The sequence below is a fragment of the Lontra canadensis genome, unplaced genomic scaffold, assembly GCF_010015895.1.
Source record: "Lontra canadensis isolate GAN:19392208 unplaced genomic scaffold, GSC_riverotter_1.0 scaffold1, whole genome shotgun sequence".
Classification (NCBI taxonomy): domain Eukaryota; kingdom Metazoa; phylum Chordata; class Mammalia; order Carnivora; family Mustelidae; genus Lontra; species Lontra canadensis.
Window position 1 is genome coordinate 86801653 of NW_022630995.1, and position 16011 is coordinate 86817663.

The 16011-nt window shown below is 36.7% G+C and overlaps 2 protein-coding genes across 2 annotated transcripts in view; both read left to right on the plus strand.

The window, feature by feature from the left end:
• BBS7 (Bardet-Biedl syndrome 7) overlaps positions 1-7951 on the plus strand; it is a 47501-nt gene extending 39550 nt beyond the window's left edge. The window contains exons 16-19 of the mRNA XM_032858393.1: positions 4577-4686; positions 4832-4935; positions 5066-5189; positions 7595-7951. Coding sequence (XP_032714284.1) covers positions 4577-4686; positions 4832-4935; positions 5066-5189; positions 7595-7728 — 472 coding nt within the window. The 3' untranslated portion in view covers positions 7729-7951. The remainder of the gene's footprint in view (positions 1-4576; positions 4687-4831; positions 4936-5065; positions 5190-7594) is intronic.
• A 1620-nt stretch (positions 7952-9571) lies between these two features.
• On the plus strand, positions 9572-16000 carry CCNA2 (cyclin A2). The gene is made up of 8 exons (XM_032858419.1): positions 9572-10145; positions 10911-11154; positions 12409-12521; positions 12722-12945; positions 13669-13876; positions 14443-14556; positions 15005-15138; positions 15455-16000. The coding sequence occupies exons 1-8, from the start codon at positions 9933-9935 to the stop codon at positions 15501-15503; spliced, it is 1299 nt and encodes a 432-aa protein (XP_032714310.1). The 5' UTR covers positions 9572-9932; the 3' UTR covers positions 15504-16000.
• The last annotated feature ends 11 nt before the right edge of the window (positions 16001-16011 follow it).

A 16011-nucleotide genomic window follows, 5' to 3' on the forward strand; every position in this document is an offset into this window, starting at 1 on the left:
AAACCCAGCAGGAGAAGAGAAATCATAAAGATCAGAGCAGAAATCAATGAAATAGAAACAACAACAACAACAACAAAACAATAGAACAAATCAACGAAACTAGGAGATGGTTCTTTGAAAGAATTAATAAGATTGATAAACCCCTGGCCAGACTTATCAAAAAGAAAAGAGAAAGGACCCAAATAAATAAAATCATGAATGAAAGAGGAGAGATCACAACACCAAAGAAATACAGACAATTATAAGAACATACTATGAGCAACTCTACGCCAACATATTTGACAATCTGGAAGAAATTGATGCATTCCTAGAGACCTATAAACTACCACAACTGAATAAGGAAGAAATAGAAAACCTGAACAGATCCATAACCAGTAAGGAGATTGAAACAGTCATCAAAAATCTCCAAACAAACAAAAGCCCAGGGCCAGAGGGTTCCCAGGGGAATTCTACCAAACATTTAAAGAAGAACTAATTCCTATTCTCCTGAAACTGTTCCAAAAAATAGAAATGGAAGGAAAACTTCCAAACTCATTTTATGAGGCCAGCATCACCTTGATCCCAAAACCAGACAAGGATCCCATCAAAAAAGAGAACTACAGACCAATATCCTTGATGAACACAGATGCGAAAATTCTCACCAAAATATTAGCCAATAGGATTCAATAGTACATTAAAAGGATTATTCACCACGACCAAGTGGGATTTATTCCAGGGCTGCAAGGTTGGTTCAACATCCGCAAATCAATCAATGTGATACAACACATTAATAAAAGACAGAACAAGAACCATGATACTCTCCATAGATGCTGAAAAAGCATTTGACAAAGTGGAGCATCCCTTCCTGATCAAAACTCTTCAAAGTGTAGGGATAAAGGGCACATACCTCAATATTATCAAAGCCATCTATGAAAAACCCACCGCAAATATCATTCTCAATGGAGAAAAACTGAGAGCTTTTCCGCTAAGGTCAGGAACACGGCAGGGATGTCCATTATCACCACTGCTATTCAACATAGTACTAGAAGTCAGCAATCAGACAACAAAAGGAAATTAAATAGCAAAGAAGAAGTCAAACTATCACTCTTCGCAGATGATATGATACTATATGTGGAAAACCCAAAAGACTCCACTCCAAAACTGCTAGAACTTGTACAGGAATTCAGTAAAGTGTCAGGATATAAAATCAATGCACAGAAATCAGTTGCATTTCTCTATACCAACAACAAGACAGAAGAAAGAGAAATTAAGGAGTCAATCCCATTTACAATTGCACCCAAAACTATAAGATACCTAGGAATAAACCTAACCAAAGAGGCAAAGAATTGATACTCAGAAAACTATAAAGTACTCATGAAAGAAATTGAGGAAGACACAAAGAAATGGAAAAATGTTCCATGCTCCTGGATTGGAAGAATAAATATTGTGAAAATGTCTATGCTACCTAAAGCAATCTACACATTTAATGCAATTCCTATCAAAGTACCATCCATTTTTTTCAAGGAAATGGAACAAATAATTCTAAAACTTATATGAAAGCAGAAAGACCTCGAATAGCCAAAGGAATATTGAAAAAGAAAGCCAAAGTTGGTGGCATCACAATTCCGGAATTCAAGCTCTATTACAAAGCTGTCATCATCAAGACAGCATGGTACTGGCACAAAAACAGACACATAGATCAATGGAACAGAATAGAGAGCCCAGAAATAGACCCTCAACTCTATGGTCAACTAATCTTCGACAAAGCAGGAAAGAATGTCCAATGGAAAAAAGACAGCCTCTTTAATAAATGGTGTTGGGGAAATTGGACAGCCACATGCAGAAAAATGAAATTGGACCATTTCCTTACAGCACACACAAAAATAGACTCAAAATGGATAAAGGACCTCAATGTGAGAAAGGAATCCATCAAAATCCTTGAGGAGAACACAGGCAGCAACCTCTTCGACCTCAGCCGCAGCAACATCTTCCTAGGAACATCGCCAAAGGCAAGGGAAGCAAGGGAAAAAATGAACTATTGGGATTTCTTCAAGATCAAAAGCTTTTGCACAGCAAAGAAAACAGTTCACAAAACCAAAAGACAACTGACAGAATGGGAGAAGATATTTGCAAACGACATATCAGAAAATAAAAAATAAAAAATAAAGCTATAAAAAATGCCTTAAAAAAAATCAAAACTCTGCTTCTCCTTCCAGGCTCAACTCAATAGCTACATTTTGAAGGCTTCCTTGATTCTCTTTTCTCTTCCTACCTGTCTTGGGTTGTTTATTGTTATTTGAAGTACATAGTAATTTTTATGTCAGCTTGTCTCTTCAAATTAGACTTGAAGTTCCTCGTGGGCAGAGTCAATTTCTTAAGTATCTTTGTGTGTTTCCTCCAAGTACCTACTGCATGGCTTTGAAAATAGTGGTGCTTAATAAATAATTTTAGGGTGCCTGAATAAAATACATATATATGGAGAATATGTGCTTAGGAAGCAGACATACTTAGGTTTGAATCATGGCTCTGTGACTTACCAGCTATTTGCCCTTCCTGGACTATTTAACTCTCTGAGCTTTAGTTTTCTTTTCTGAGGGATGGAAATAATAGCACTTCATTGAGTCGTGATGATTAAAAGAAGATAAACCATGTGACTTATTCCACAGTGCTAGGTACTGTATGTTTAATATTAAATATCATCAGTTAAAATTAAGGACTAGTGAAAATATCACAATGAAAAACATAATTGGAATCAAAATAATATATATGATTCATCTTCCTAGAAAAAAAGAATTAGCATTTGTCTATAGCTAGTTAATATAAACTATTATTGTGTGGGAAAACCAAATAAAAAGATGGCATTTAATACATGAAAGATGGTATATTTATTAATTAGGAAACTATTGGTTATCATAACAAGGAACCAAATAGAAGCAGACCAACATACTGAAGAAAAGGAATTTATCAGCTCATATAATTTAAAAGTCCAGTAGTGGGGCATCTCGGTGGCTCGGTTGGTTAAGTGTCTGCCTTTGGCACAGGTCATGATCCCAGAGTCCAGGGTCCAGAGTCCTGGGATGGAGACCTGTGTCAGGCTCCCTGCTCTATGAAGAGCCTGCTTCTCCCTCTGCCTGCCATTCTGCCTACTTGTGCACTCTCTCTATATCTCTGTCAAACAAAAAAAACAAAATCTTTGAAAATAAAAGTCCAGTAGTAATCTGCTTCAAGCAAACAAAGACTATCCCTTTCCAAAATAAAACAAGACAAAATCAGAGAGGAAGACAAACCATAAGGAACAAACTGAGGGTTGCTGGAGGAGAGCGGGGTGGGAGGAATGGGGTAATTCGGTGATGGACATTGGGGAGGGTATGTGTTGTAATGAGCACTGGGTATTAAATAAGACTGATGAATCACAGACCTGTACCCCTGAATCAAATAATACATTATATGTTAATTAATTGAATTTAAATTAAAAAGAAGGTAAGACTGTCCCTTTCCATTGCTCAGCTCTATTCTTGTCCTTTTTTGGCTTTCCTATTAAGTACAATGGTGGCCACCAGCAGTTCTGTCTAGTTTCCTATTTTTGCAGCTCTCATAGACCCTCTGTTTCCCACTGGTTCCAATAAAAGTCCCAGGACTGAGTTTCACTCTAGAGCTGTGAACCACTGTGGTCAGGAAGATGGAATATATACTGCTAAATGCTTCCTCTTACAGTCCCGCAAATGGCGTTGTGGCCAGTGCCAGTGAAACTACAGTTGACCCTTAACACAGGTTTGAACTGCATGGGACCACTTATATGAGATTTTTTAAATAAATACAGTACTGTAAATTTATTGTCTCTTATGATTTTCTTAATAACATTTTCTTTTCTCTAACTTTAAGAATATAGTAAGTCATATATATACAAAATATGTGTTGATAGACTATATTATTGGTAAGACTTCTGGTCAATAGTAGGCTATTACTAGTTTGGGGGAAGTCAAAAGTGTTACATGTGGATTTTTGACTGCAGGGGTTCAGCACTCCAACCCCCACATTGTTCAAGGGTCAACTGTATATGGATTGAGAAGAGTAAGAGGAAGAAGTGGTTCTATAATGAAAATGACATGTCCTGTATCCATAAGTGGTAATGGATGATGGGCATGGAAGAACAGAAGCTGTCATTCTTAGGCTTAATATAAACTTTCTTTTGAGAATGAAGAATGTAGTCATGTAATTTATGTGATTACAACAAAGAAAACCATATGTAAATAAGCAATTCTAAATGCACATGGAGTTAGCTGTTAGAAATTTTATTAGTGAAAGTGAAGGAAAAAAGATACTTTAATGAAGGATTTATATAAATTGTCATATGTTTAGGAGGCATGTTCTTCTGTTTACTTTCACAATTATCTTCAGAATTTGAATTTATATAATAGTAAAAGGTTATACATTTAAATATGTTTTATATTAATAAGGAAACAAGTATATAAAGAGATCTAAAATCAAATGAATTCTAAACACCAGGTACTAGTCACAAAATATGTATTTACTGGACCTACTCACTGTATGTATTTTCTTCTAATGCTGTTCTTTTAAAAATACATTAATTTTATAGAAAAGGAGAAGGAGTTTTTAAATCTGACAACATTTCTACTATATCCATCCTAAAAGATGTGCTCTCTAAAGAAGCTACCAAAAGGAAAATTAACCTCAACATATCATACGGTAAAAAAAAAAAAAAAGAAAAAAGAAAAAAAAAGTAGAAAAATAAATCATTCTTTCTAAGGTATTGTTTTTTGGTTGTTGTTACAATAAGAATGTTTCTGATCAAAATGACTTAGCTAATGGTGCCTGACTCACCTCCTTCTAGAGATAAATGAAGTATCAGTCAAACATACTTTAAAGCTAATCCACCCAAAGTTGGAGTACCAGTTGCTTTTGGCTAAGAAAGTGCAATTAATTGATGCTTTAAAAGTAAGTATACATTTCTTGGACTCATGATCATTACTTTTTTGTGATGGGATTTCTAAAATTGCAAAGACTTCAAAGTTAGACTAGATTGGATTTTAAATATTAAAGTCCTTCTGTTTTTAATTTTAAATAGGAATTGCAGGTTCATGAGGGAAATACAAACTTTCTGATACCAGAATATCGCTGTATTCTCGAAGAAGCAGATCACCTACAGGAAGAGTACAAAAAGCAACCTGCACATCTTGAAAGACTGTACGGTTAGTGGATTATTCTAGAAAACTTTGCCATATTTATTTTCTACTGGTTATTTATGAAGGATCCCGTGAGAGAAGCTAGGCAGAAAGATAAGCAAAGTTACAGCAATCATGTACCAGTGAAAACCAATTTATGCATCACCTATTTTGTCAAATTTGTTTTAATATTTAATATTTTTACTTGAAAAAATGAAAGGGACACCTGGGTGGCTCAGTCAGTTAAGTATCTGCCTTGGGATCAAGTCATGATCCCAGAGTTCTGGAATCAAGTTCCTGCATCAGGATCCTTGCTCAGCAGGCACCCTGCTTCTCTCCTTGTCTGCCATGCCCCCTACTTGTGCTCTCTCTTTCTCTGACAAATAAATTTTTAAAAAATCTAGAAAAAATGAAAGGAAAAATTAAGTGACATAAGTATAATACAGTAAATTAATCTCTATATATGAAGTCACCTAGTGTGAAATGAATATAACCTATGAAGCAATAAAATATAGGCCGTATTTCACACAGATAATTTTCAGGTTCTGTTGATATGAAATATCAAAAAGCAGCATTTAATGTTATTTAGGCAAAATATAATAAAGGATATATATGTGCTGTGAATTTACAGGAAAGCGTTTTGCTTTGGTGCTGACAAGTTGGGTGTTTCACAAATTATCTAAAAAACTTTGAAAGCAAGAGAGAAATATGCAGGAAGGGAGAGAAAGAGGAAGGATGGAACAGCGTAAGGAAAACATTTTTTTTGTGATCTTTATGTAAACTAAGCTTATTTATTTCCTATTTTTTATAACAGCTTCATTAATCATTATACTTAATCCTTACAATAGCTCTGCAAGGTGGATGGTATTATCTTCATTTTTCACATTTTTTTGACTGAAATCTGACATTAAAGGCTTGTTGTCACATAGGTAGTGGCAAAGCCTGCTTTAGAACTTCCTCACCCCAAAATGCTTGCTTTTTGCACTATGCAGAATCTTCAGTAGAGTCACTTGGTATCATCAATCCATGTTGATCTTTGAGCCTGCCTAATGAATTTATTTATAAAATAATATACTTATTTATATGAATTTTTTAAAAGATTTTTATTCATTTGACAGAGAGATAGCAAGGAAGAGGACACAAGCAAGAGAAGCAGCAGGCAGAGGGAGAGGGAGAAGCAGGCTCCCCGCTGAGCAAGGAGCCCAATGCGGGACTCAATCCCAGCCTCCTGGGATCGTGACCCAAGCCAAAGGCGGATGCTTAAGCTTAATGGAATGAGCCATGCAGGTGCCCCTTTGATCTTTTATCCTATAATAACTTAGAAGATGGGTGGTTTTTTATTATCACCAGTTCTAAAACCCAGGAAGCTTTGAAAACTAAAACTTCATAAATCATTTGACAGGAAATTTGACTTAATCTGAACTAATAATTTAATGACAAAACTCCACTTAAAATGACATCAGGTTATTTATAGTCATTTTTATTCCACTTAGTGTGAATATTCACCCATATATTTTGTTGCAGAAACACTATCATGTTTAGTTATCAGATGTTCCCAGTCATTCCCCTTGGATATTATGCCATATATGGTATATCCCTTTCATTATCTAAAATATGAAAAATTCTGAAACATGCCCAAGAATGGGATTTATATTTTATATAACATATTGATGGAATATTTTTAACTCAAATAGAATTTAAGAACAGAATCTGTTGGGGAACCTGGGTGGCTCAGTAGGTTAAGCATCTGCTTTCAGCTGAGGTCATGATCTTGGGGTCCTGGGATCAAGCCCTGAGTAGGGCTCCCTGCTTGGTGGGGAGTCTGCTTCTCCCTCTTCCACCACCACCCCCATGTTCACTCCCAGATCAATAAAATATTAAAAAAAAATCTTTCTACACTGTCAAAATGATCAGCTTGGTGAGAAAAACAAACCCCTCATTGTGATGTTATATATACCAATAGCAATTCAAAACTGGTCAGCAGTTAATTATCTGAGTTTAGTAACTTTTAAGCAATTACTAAGCGGATTATTAGCCAAATGATTAATGTTTTGAAACCTGCCCTAAAATCCCCCCAAACAAATATTTTTTACAAGTATAAATACCTGGAGTGCCTCGGTGGCTGTTGGTTGAAAGTCTGTCTTTTACTCAGGTCATGATGTCAGGATCTTGAGATCCAGCCCTGCATTGGGCTCCCTGCTCACTGGGGGGAGTCTGCTTCTCTCCCTCACATTCTCCCTCTGTGCTCTGTTTCTCTCAAATAAATAAATAAAATCTTTAAAAAAAAGTATCTATACCTTTAGGTTTGTATATTAAATAATGCAGTGATGAGTGCTTAGAAATAGATTCTCAAATAATCACTCACTTTCATTAAGTACTGTGTTATTAATTAAAGCTAATCAATGACAGGAAATTAACATTTTTCTTTATAGGCATGATCACTGATCTTTTCATAGATAAGTTCAAGTTCAAAGGCACCAATGTAAAAACCAAAGTACCTCTTTTACTGGAGATTCTGGACAATTATGACCAAAATGCATTGATTGCTTTCTTTGATGCTGCATGAAATAGAAACAAGGTAAAGTTCCAGAGAAGTCTTTTTAAATGAAATATGTTAAAACAGAATTATGGCACAAGCTAACTGTACATACTTTTATTTCAAATGCTTTTTAATATCATTTAAGACTATCTAGGGTATGACTTCTTTTAGTAATGCTTCTATTTTGAGAAATGGAGCTTTTTAAAAATAAAGAGAATTTTTATTTTAAAACAAGTGGAATGATTATAAGGAATTTTAATGAATGTTTTGTAAATGGATGTTTTAACTTTTAAATTCAGAAATATTTGGAAAATAAAAATATATTCATATATTTAACAAGCTATACACACATATATTAACTGTTTTATAGTGTTCAGAATTATTTCCATTCATTACTTCATCTGATATTCACAGTATATATTGTTATTTTGTCAATCATATAAGAAAACTGATTCTCTATGAGGTTAAGTGATTAAGTGGACATTGTTATTATTTTGTAAAGCCTGGACCACATCCCAAATTCTGGTGCCTGGTTTGCGTCCTTGTTACTATATACGTTGTTAACCAGTGGAAATAACTTATCATTTATTTTTTCTAGGGGTTGAGATTGATTTGCAACTGATTTCAGTCTTGCTAGGTAATGTTTTTGACCTGAACTCAGTTTGCTGAATGCTTGAGTTGGTTCAGTGCTATGAAGTGTGGCCAGGGAAATGAGCAGAGCTTGCACAGATTGAAAGGATCTTCACTTGCTGTCCTGTAACCAGTAGAACTGTACAAATGTACTACATGTGAAGAGTGCAGAGATAATGATGGCCTCTTAGATTTTCCTGCACTTGTATCCACTGATTTCCGTTTTATCATTGTATGGAGGGAAATAAAGACTTTAAAGCTACAGAAGTTTTATTCATTAATCTTAATTCATGTTTTTTCATATTCAGGGGAATAGTGTATTTAAAGGTTGTTTTAAAATGGTATAAAGATTATATAGTTATGTTTTCAAGAAGGGCACACATGAATGTCAGAAAACAATAATGTTTCTTAATTACATACCATTATATTTATTATATGCAAGCCTCGTATATTAAATTTGAAAATTTGTTGAAAGGACATATCACTGAGTTTTATTTTAATAAGGTCATATTGTTCTTATTATATTTAAACAAATGTCATTGCTAAATGGAATAAATAATTCTATCTAAGTCACTAGAATTTCACTGGGTCCTTATTGTTGGTTGTCACAGCTTGGGGAAAGAAGCATCAAAATCAGTGACTGCTTAGTTGCATTTCTTATAGTATATTACATATATATACAGTACATATATAGTACATTACCATATATATATATATATATATATAAACGGAGGTTCAAGGTGGCATCTTCCCTCATTCCATCTTCATTACGGAAATTCCAAGGTATGACTGAAGAAATACCTAAATGAAAAGATGACATTATAAATCGCCATTTGAGTATGTTACTACGTGAGCAGCGTGTTAATGATTTGTGCACATTATATTATCGTGACAGTCATATGACATGTAGATATTTTGACTCTCAATTAATAGATAAGAAAACTAAGAATCAGAGACCTTGAATAACCGGAGCAAGACTACCAGGCCAGTTACTGGCTGGGTCAGATTTTAGAGCTTTGGAAATCAGTTAAGCTCACTGAAGGTCCCAGGGCTAACGTTAAGCTGGGGCGGCCCACTAGCAATTGCTGAAGTTTAACTCAGTTTATTCTAGAGACAGCCCTTTCCCAGAGTCCAGGGATCACCTAGCCGCCCTGTTTAAAGTCACCAGAAACTCAGGCCCCGCCTCTTCGGCCAGCGCAGGCGTTTTTCCTCCCGCTGCCGTTCGGCGGATCTCCACCCCTGCTCTGTGGCCTTCGCGGCGGCCTTCATTCGCAAGCGACCGTGTCGCCGTGACTGACGTCACGGGCATCGGCCTTCCCCATTGGCCCATTTCAATAGTCGCGGGATACTTGAACTGCACGAACAGCCGCCGCTCCGGCGGGCTGCTCGCTACATCTTGGGGGCGTCTTTAGCCCTCCGCGCCCGAGAGTTCCTGCCTACGCCTTTCGCAGCCTCTTCGGAACTGCGCGATCCCGAGAGAGCAGGCTGGCCCAGGCTGTGGCGGCTGGCTACGATTGGAGCGTTTCTCGGTGGGGTCGGCGGGACGGAGTACACGCTGCTTGGCGCCGCAGGCTGATCCCGCCGCAACCCCGGGAGCAGTGATGTTGGGCAGCTCCGAGTCCGGTCCTGCGGCCCGCGAGGCGGGCTCATCGCTGCTAACATTGCAGCATACGGCGCTCCAAGAGGACCAGGAGAATATCAACCCTGAGAAGGCGGTGCCCGCCCAGCAGCCACGGACCCGGGCGGGGCTGGCGGTACTGAAGGCCGGGAACCCGCGCGTTCCAGCGCCGCAGCAGAAGCCCAAAACACGACGGGTAAAGAAATGAGCGATGTCTGCGGGAGGGAGGGCGGAGGGGGAGTTTTGCACGAGGTTTAGCAGGCCGAGGAGCGTGGCGAGAAAGTACCTTCCGAGCCTTTTTAAGGGAGGCCTGGGTCTAGAATCCCCTTGGTCCTGTTTTCTGGCATGTGCGATGCCACTTATAGCTTCTCTCCCATTGCTCTCTTCGTCGCGCTGTGTTTTGCTGCTTATCTGCTCTTTATTGGGGATATTTTTCTATAGATAAGGTCAAACCAAACCTTACGTGTGTCCGCGCTTTTCTCGCCGCTTTAAACACTAGGCACTGCCCTGGGATCTGGACCCCCTTCCTGCTTTCCATATGGTTGAGATTACCTCTATTTTAGGAAAGGGTATAAAAAATATTTTGCTTTTAGTAAATTCCGCCATTTTACCGGATTTGCTCTGTTGCTCCACCCTGGGGCGAAAGTGGTGAACCAACACCTCTTAGCAGGCTCTCCTAAACTTGTCATCTTTCAGCCTGCCATTCCCCTCATCTTGTAGCCTTGATTAGTTTTACATAATGTCACTTGGTGTGATTCTTTCTATAACTTATGTAGGAATGCCTGTAAGGAATTTGAACATCCCTTTCTTCAGCCACTCAAACTTTACTGCCAGGATTTTGTCCGAGGTAGTTTAACTTCCTGAGAGTATTTGGGAATGAAAACAGAAACTGAGACCCCTAAGGGGAAGAAAGCAAAACTCCATTTAATGGGCTCAAAGCCAGATATTTATTTCTTTTTAGGTTGCTCCTCTTAAGGATCTTCCTGTAAATGATGAACATGTCACTGTTCCTCCCTGGAAAGCAAACAGTAAACAGCCTGCATTTACCATTCATGTGGATGAAGCAGAACAAGAGACTCAAAAGAGGCCAGCTGAATCTAAAAAAACAGAACATGAAAATGTACTGGCTTTTAATTCAGCTATTACTTTACCTGGACCAAGAAAACCACTGGTACCTCTTGATTATCCAATGGACGGTAGTTTTGGTAAGTTTTAAAGAACATCTATATCAAATCAATATAATCATAATTATTAAATAGGCTGAATTAATGATATTTTGCATTTTAAGACATTATCTTCCCTGATCCTTACTACTTAATGAAATTGCTTTAATGTAACAAAGTTTAGAAAGTGTGTGACTTACCTCAGATCTCACAGCTAATACAACCTAGTGACCTATAAATCCTAATTGGATGCTCCTCCCTTACTGGTATACTACCAATCACATCAGTTTAAGTAGATCTCAAACACCTTCCTTACTTGGGAGAATAGATTTCAGTTGTACTGATAAAACTCACTTTGTACATATCACTTCAGAGAATATTTGAATAGGATATACCTTTCAATATTGTGATATCTAACATCTCTTATGGCTTTAAAATTTTCTGTAAATCTAGTCTGCTACTAGAGAGGACACTATCCTGTGAGTCAATAGTTCAATTATGGCTGTTTGCAGTTAATCACATATAAAATAAAGTAGCTGCTATAAAGGTCTGCCAGCAGTTTGTGCAACTTCTTTACCATAGATCTGTCGAGTCACTGATAACTCATTAAGTTCAGTCTCACTTAGGTTTTAGTTCTTTTGTGGGAAGCGGTCTGGGAGTAGCAGGAAAATCCTTTAGAAATAAAGTAATTTTTGTATTTTTATTGAAAATTTGTAACAAGTTTTAACCTCAAATGAACCTTGAAGTGAAAAGAGTAATGAATGATATTCCTTGCCTCAAATGGTCATTTAAAATGATAAAACACGGAACACTTGTTGATTGTAGTGCTAATTTGTTGGAACAGCTCATAACAAACCTAATTTTCATTGACACTTTAGCCCTCCTAGTTATTGCTACATTGTACTCTGAATTTATCAGACTTTGTGGTCTACAAACTCTTGGGGTAAATAGTACATAATATCACAAAACTTGGATTTTAACTCTGTCTTCATAGGATCACTGTGCTATCTTCTCTTCTCCTTCATGGAATATGAATCATACTTTAACATAATACATTTTCAAATGCACTTTCTTTTTAATGGCCTATTAGTATTTTCTCTTGTTGATTAAAACCAAGTGGACAGAGGTCCTAAAGCCAGAGTGAAATATTCTATGTACTTTGTCATGAAAAGCCCTTTTTAGCTGGATGAAAAAAATGCTTTTGTATGGGACACTTTACAAGGGCAATCAGTTTTGGCCATTACATTAATTAGAAAATTAAACAATGAACTTAATCATACTTTTATATTCTTCCAGAGTCACCGCATACTATGGATATTTCAATTGTGTTAGAAGATGAAAAGCCATTGAGTGTCAATGAAGTCCCAGACTACCATGAGGACATTCACACATACCTTAGGGAAATGGAGGTAAGAGCTCTTAGAATCCAGTTTTTATACTGTTGTTTATTCATTGTGGCAAAATGAAACTGAGAGGATGTTTTTAAGTTCTTTAACTGCTAGTGAATTATTGTAATGTTATACTTATGTTTCTGGTATGTAGCCTCTTTGTTAATGGTAGAATAATCTAATTGCAATTTTAACATTATACTAAGTAACTTTCTCAACAGGTAAAATGTAAGCCTAAAGTGGGTTACATGAAGAAACAGCCAGACATCACTAATAGTATGAGGGCTATCCTTGTGGACTGGTTAGTTGAAGTAGGAGAAGAATATAAACTACAGAATGAGACCCTGCACTTGGCTGTGAACTACATTGATAGGTTCCTTTCATCGATGTCTGTGTTGAGAGGAAAGCTTCAGCTTGTGGGCACTGCTGCTATGCTGTTGGCCTCGTAAGTTCAGCTTGGTTTGTTGGATTAAGTGATTGATACCTTTCTGTGTAGGGAAGAAATTGTGATTTTTAAGATTGTAGCATTTTAATAAAAAACACAAGGCAGAAAGTCAGAGACTACTTTAGGGGTAGCAATATGAAACAGTGTGTGAAACTAATTTAGGATATTAATCTTCCCAGATCTAGATTCCAGGGGACCTTCTTGAATGAAGATGAGAGACTGGCTACATTTTAATAAACTAGGAGTAGATTACCAAGTTTGAAAGTGTGGTTCCTTCCATCAAAAAGTGCCTTTCTGGCATAAAATCTTTATTAAACAATATGTATTAAATTATTTTTAAATTAATTTATTAAAATTTAAAGAATTTATCTTCTCCCATGGAAATTAAATACATTAAAAAACTAAAAATGTTTATTTTACTAAGAATTTCCTAAATTTTCAGTTACGTGGTAATAAACTCTGGCATTGTTCCCATCTTGGAACTCTTTCTTGCCTCTTATATCTTTTGACTGCATTGGGAAAAAATCCCAAGTCCTGGATGGATTTGGGTCTTTTAGTTAGCATTTATCTAGCTCTGCTGGACATGTCAAGTACCAGGGCAAACAGGAAATTGGTGGAGTGTAGGTTTTGGACATACTTCATGCTAAAGGGATTTCAGAATTAGATAAACAGCTTGCTTCTCTTTTTGGAAGGACTGATTACTTACAACTTTTTTCATTGTAGAAAGTTTGAAGAAATATACCCCCCAGAAGTAGCAGAGTTTGTGTACATTACAGATGATACCTATACCAAGAAACAGGTCCTGAGAATGGAGCACCTAGTTTTGAAAGTGCTTGCTTTTGATCTAGCTGCACCAACAGTAAATCAGTTTCTTACTCAATACTTTCTGCACCAGCATTCTGCCAACTGCAAAGTTGAAAGTTTAGCAATGGTAAGTTCTTTTCATTTGTTGAATGAAGAGTCTTAGGTCACACAGCTTAATTATATAGCTTTGGTCAAGGGATTTAGTGTTTTGGGGACAAATTAGTGTTGCAGTATAAAGAGAGCCTACAACTGGCAGAAGATAACATGAATTGGGAAATACTAAGGAAAGTGGTATGAGGATGAAGTCTAAGAAATGGTAGCCAGAAGAGTTGTTTTAAAAATTATTGGAAGAGGAAAAAGTATAGGATGAGGACAGATAAGGTTATGGGACTTTTTTTCCTTTGGCTGCCATAGAGCCAGGCTTTTAAAGATTTTATTTCTTTGAGAAAGAGAGAGCACAGAGAGGGAGGGAAAAGCAGACTCCCCACTAAGCAGGGATCCTGATGTGGGGCTTGACCCCAGAACCCTGGGATCCTGACCAGAGCCGAAGGCAGACATTTAACTGAGTCACCCAGGTGCCCTGCCATAGAGCCAGTCTTAAAGACAGGAACATATTAGGGCAGAAGGGGAAAATTTGAGGCTTGAATTCTAGAGCTCTTGTGACCAAAAAGTATATTTGCTTTTTCATTCCAGTTTTTGGGAGAATTAAGTCTCATAGATGCTGACCCCTATCTAAAGTACCTGCCATCAGTTATAGCTGCAGCAGCTTTTCATTTAGCACTCTACACAGTCACAGGACAGAGCTGGGTATGTATCACCATGTCCTCACACATCTGTCTTGCAACTTAAAATTTTATTTCTGTCAGATAAGTTAGATAACTTATATACAAGTGTTGCTGGTATAGAGGTAGCTACCTGGAAAAAAACGTTAAAAAAATCTGTGATGTTTAAAGTGTCTTGTTTAGTAACATATGTTTGCTTGTTAAGTAGAAAGCTTTGTTATTCTTGGGTTTGAAAGGTGTGCTTAAAGAATTAGGACCGTAAGACCTGCTGTTGGCAGGGAAAGTGGTAAAAACTGATCAAAGTCAGCATAAAAGATGGAATAAGGGCTTGAGAAATCTGGAAGATTTGCTAGTTGGAGGTGTTAAGTCTTGAAATTTAACAAAACTCAAGTTTAATGCCAATACTACCTCACTGTATTTAGTGTCTGTTACTAAAAACAAAACTCAGTGGTTTTCTACTCCCTTCTCTGCAGCCTGAATCTTTAGTTCAAAAGACTGGATATACCTTGGAAAGTCTTAAGCCTTGTCTCATGGACCTTCACCAGACCTACCTCAGAGCACCACAGCATGCACAACAGTCAATAAGAGAAAAATATAAAAGTTCAAAGTAAGAATTAACATTAATAGATATTAAAGAAGCTTGCTTTTTCAGGCCACCACATGATTGAGATCCTTGACATTTTAACTTTATCAAAGGATTCACAAAACAGGCACAGGCTCCTTGTAGCCAGGTGTTTTGAGTAGGTTGTAGTTATGCTTTATGTCTTGCATTTGAGGGAGAAAAGGGGAGAACGGGGCATGCTTGCATGTTTTGTGGACCAATGATTCTATAACCATTAATTTCAATCAAAATATTAACAGCATTTCTGTATTCCATGATCTTTACCCAATGAATATTTACTGAGTTTTTTTCCTACTTACAGGTATCATGGTGTTTCTCTCCTCAACCCACCAGAGACACTAAATGTTTAACAGTGAAAGACTGCTTTTGTTTTCTAAAATGTAAATCATTCAAAGTATATGATGTACAGTTTTGTAAGGTTTTAATTTTACAATCATTTCTGAATAGCGTTATGGTCAAGTACAAATTATGGTATCTATTACTTTTTAAATGGTTTTAATTTGTATATCTTTTGTACATGTAACTATCTTAGATATTTGGCTAATTTTAAGTGGTTTTGTTAAAGTATTAATAATGCCAGCTGTCAGCACAGTAAGAATAAGAACTAATAAATGGATTTGGAAAATTTGGTTTTTTGTAAGTCAAATCTGATTTGACTTTATGATATCACTCTGAAGAATTATTTTGATTTACTGTAGAAGGGAATTGGGAAGGCTTCTGAAATTGAAAAATAGTTTTACAAAAACAGATAAAAGTTTGAGCATTCATTTTTCCTAAGGAACTGGATCAATTTGGTGACTTGAGCATAATCTAAGCATATGTGGAATAAATCTGTACTTATTTATCAGTTGTGATGAT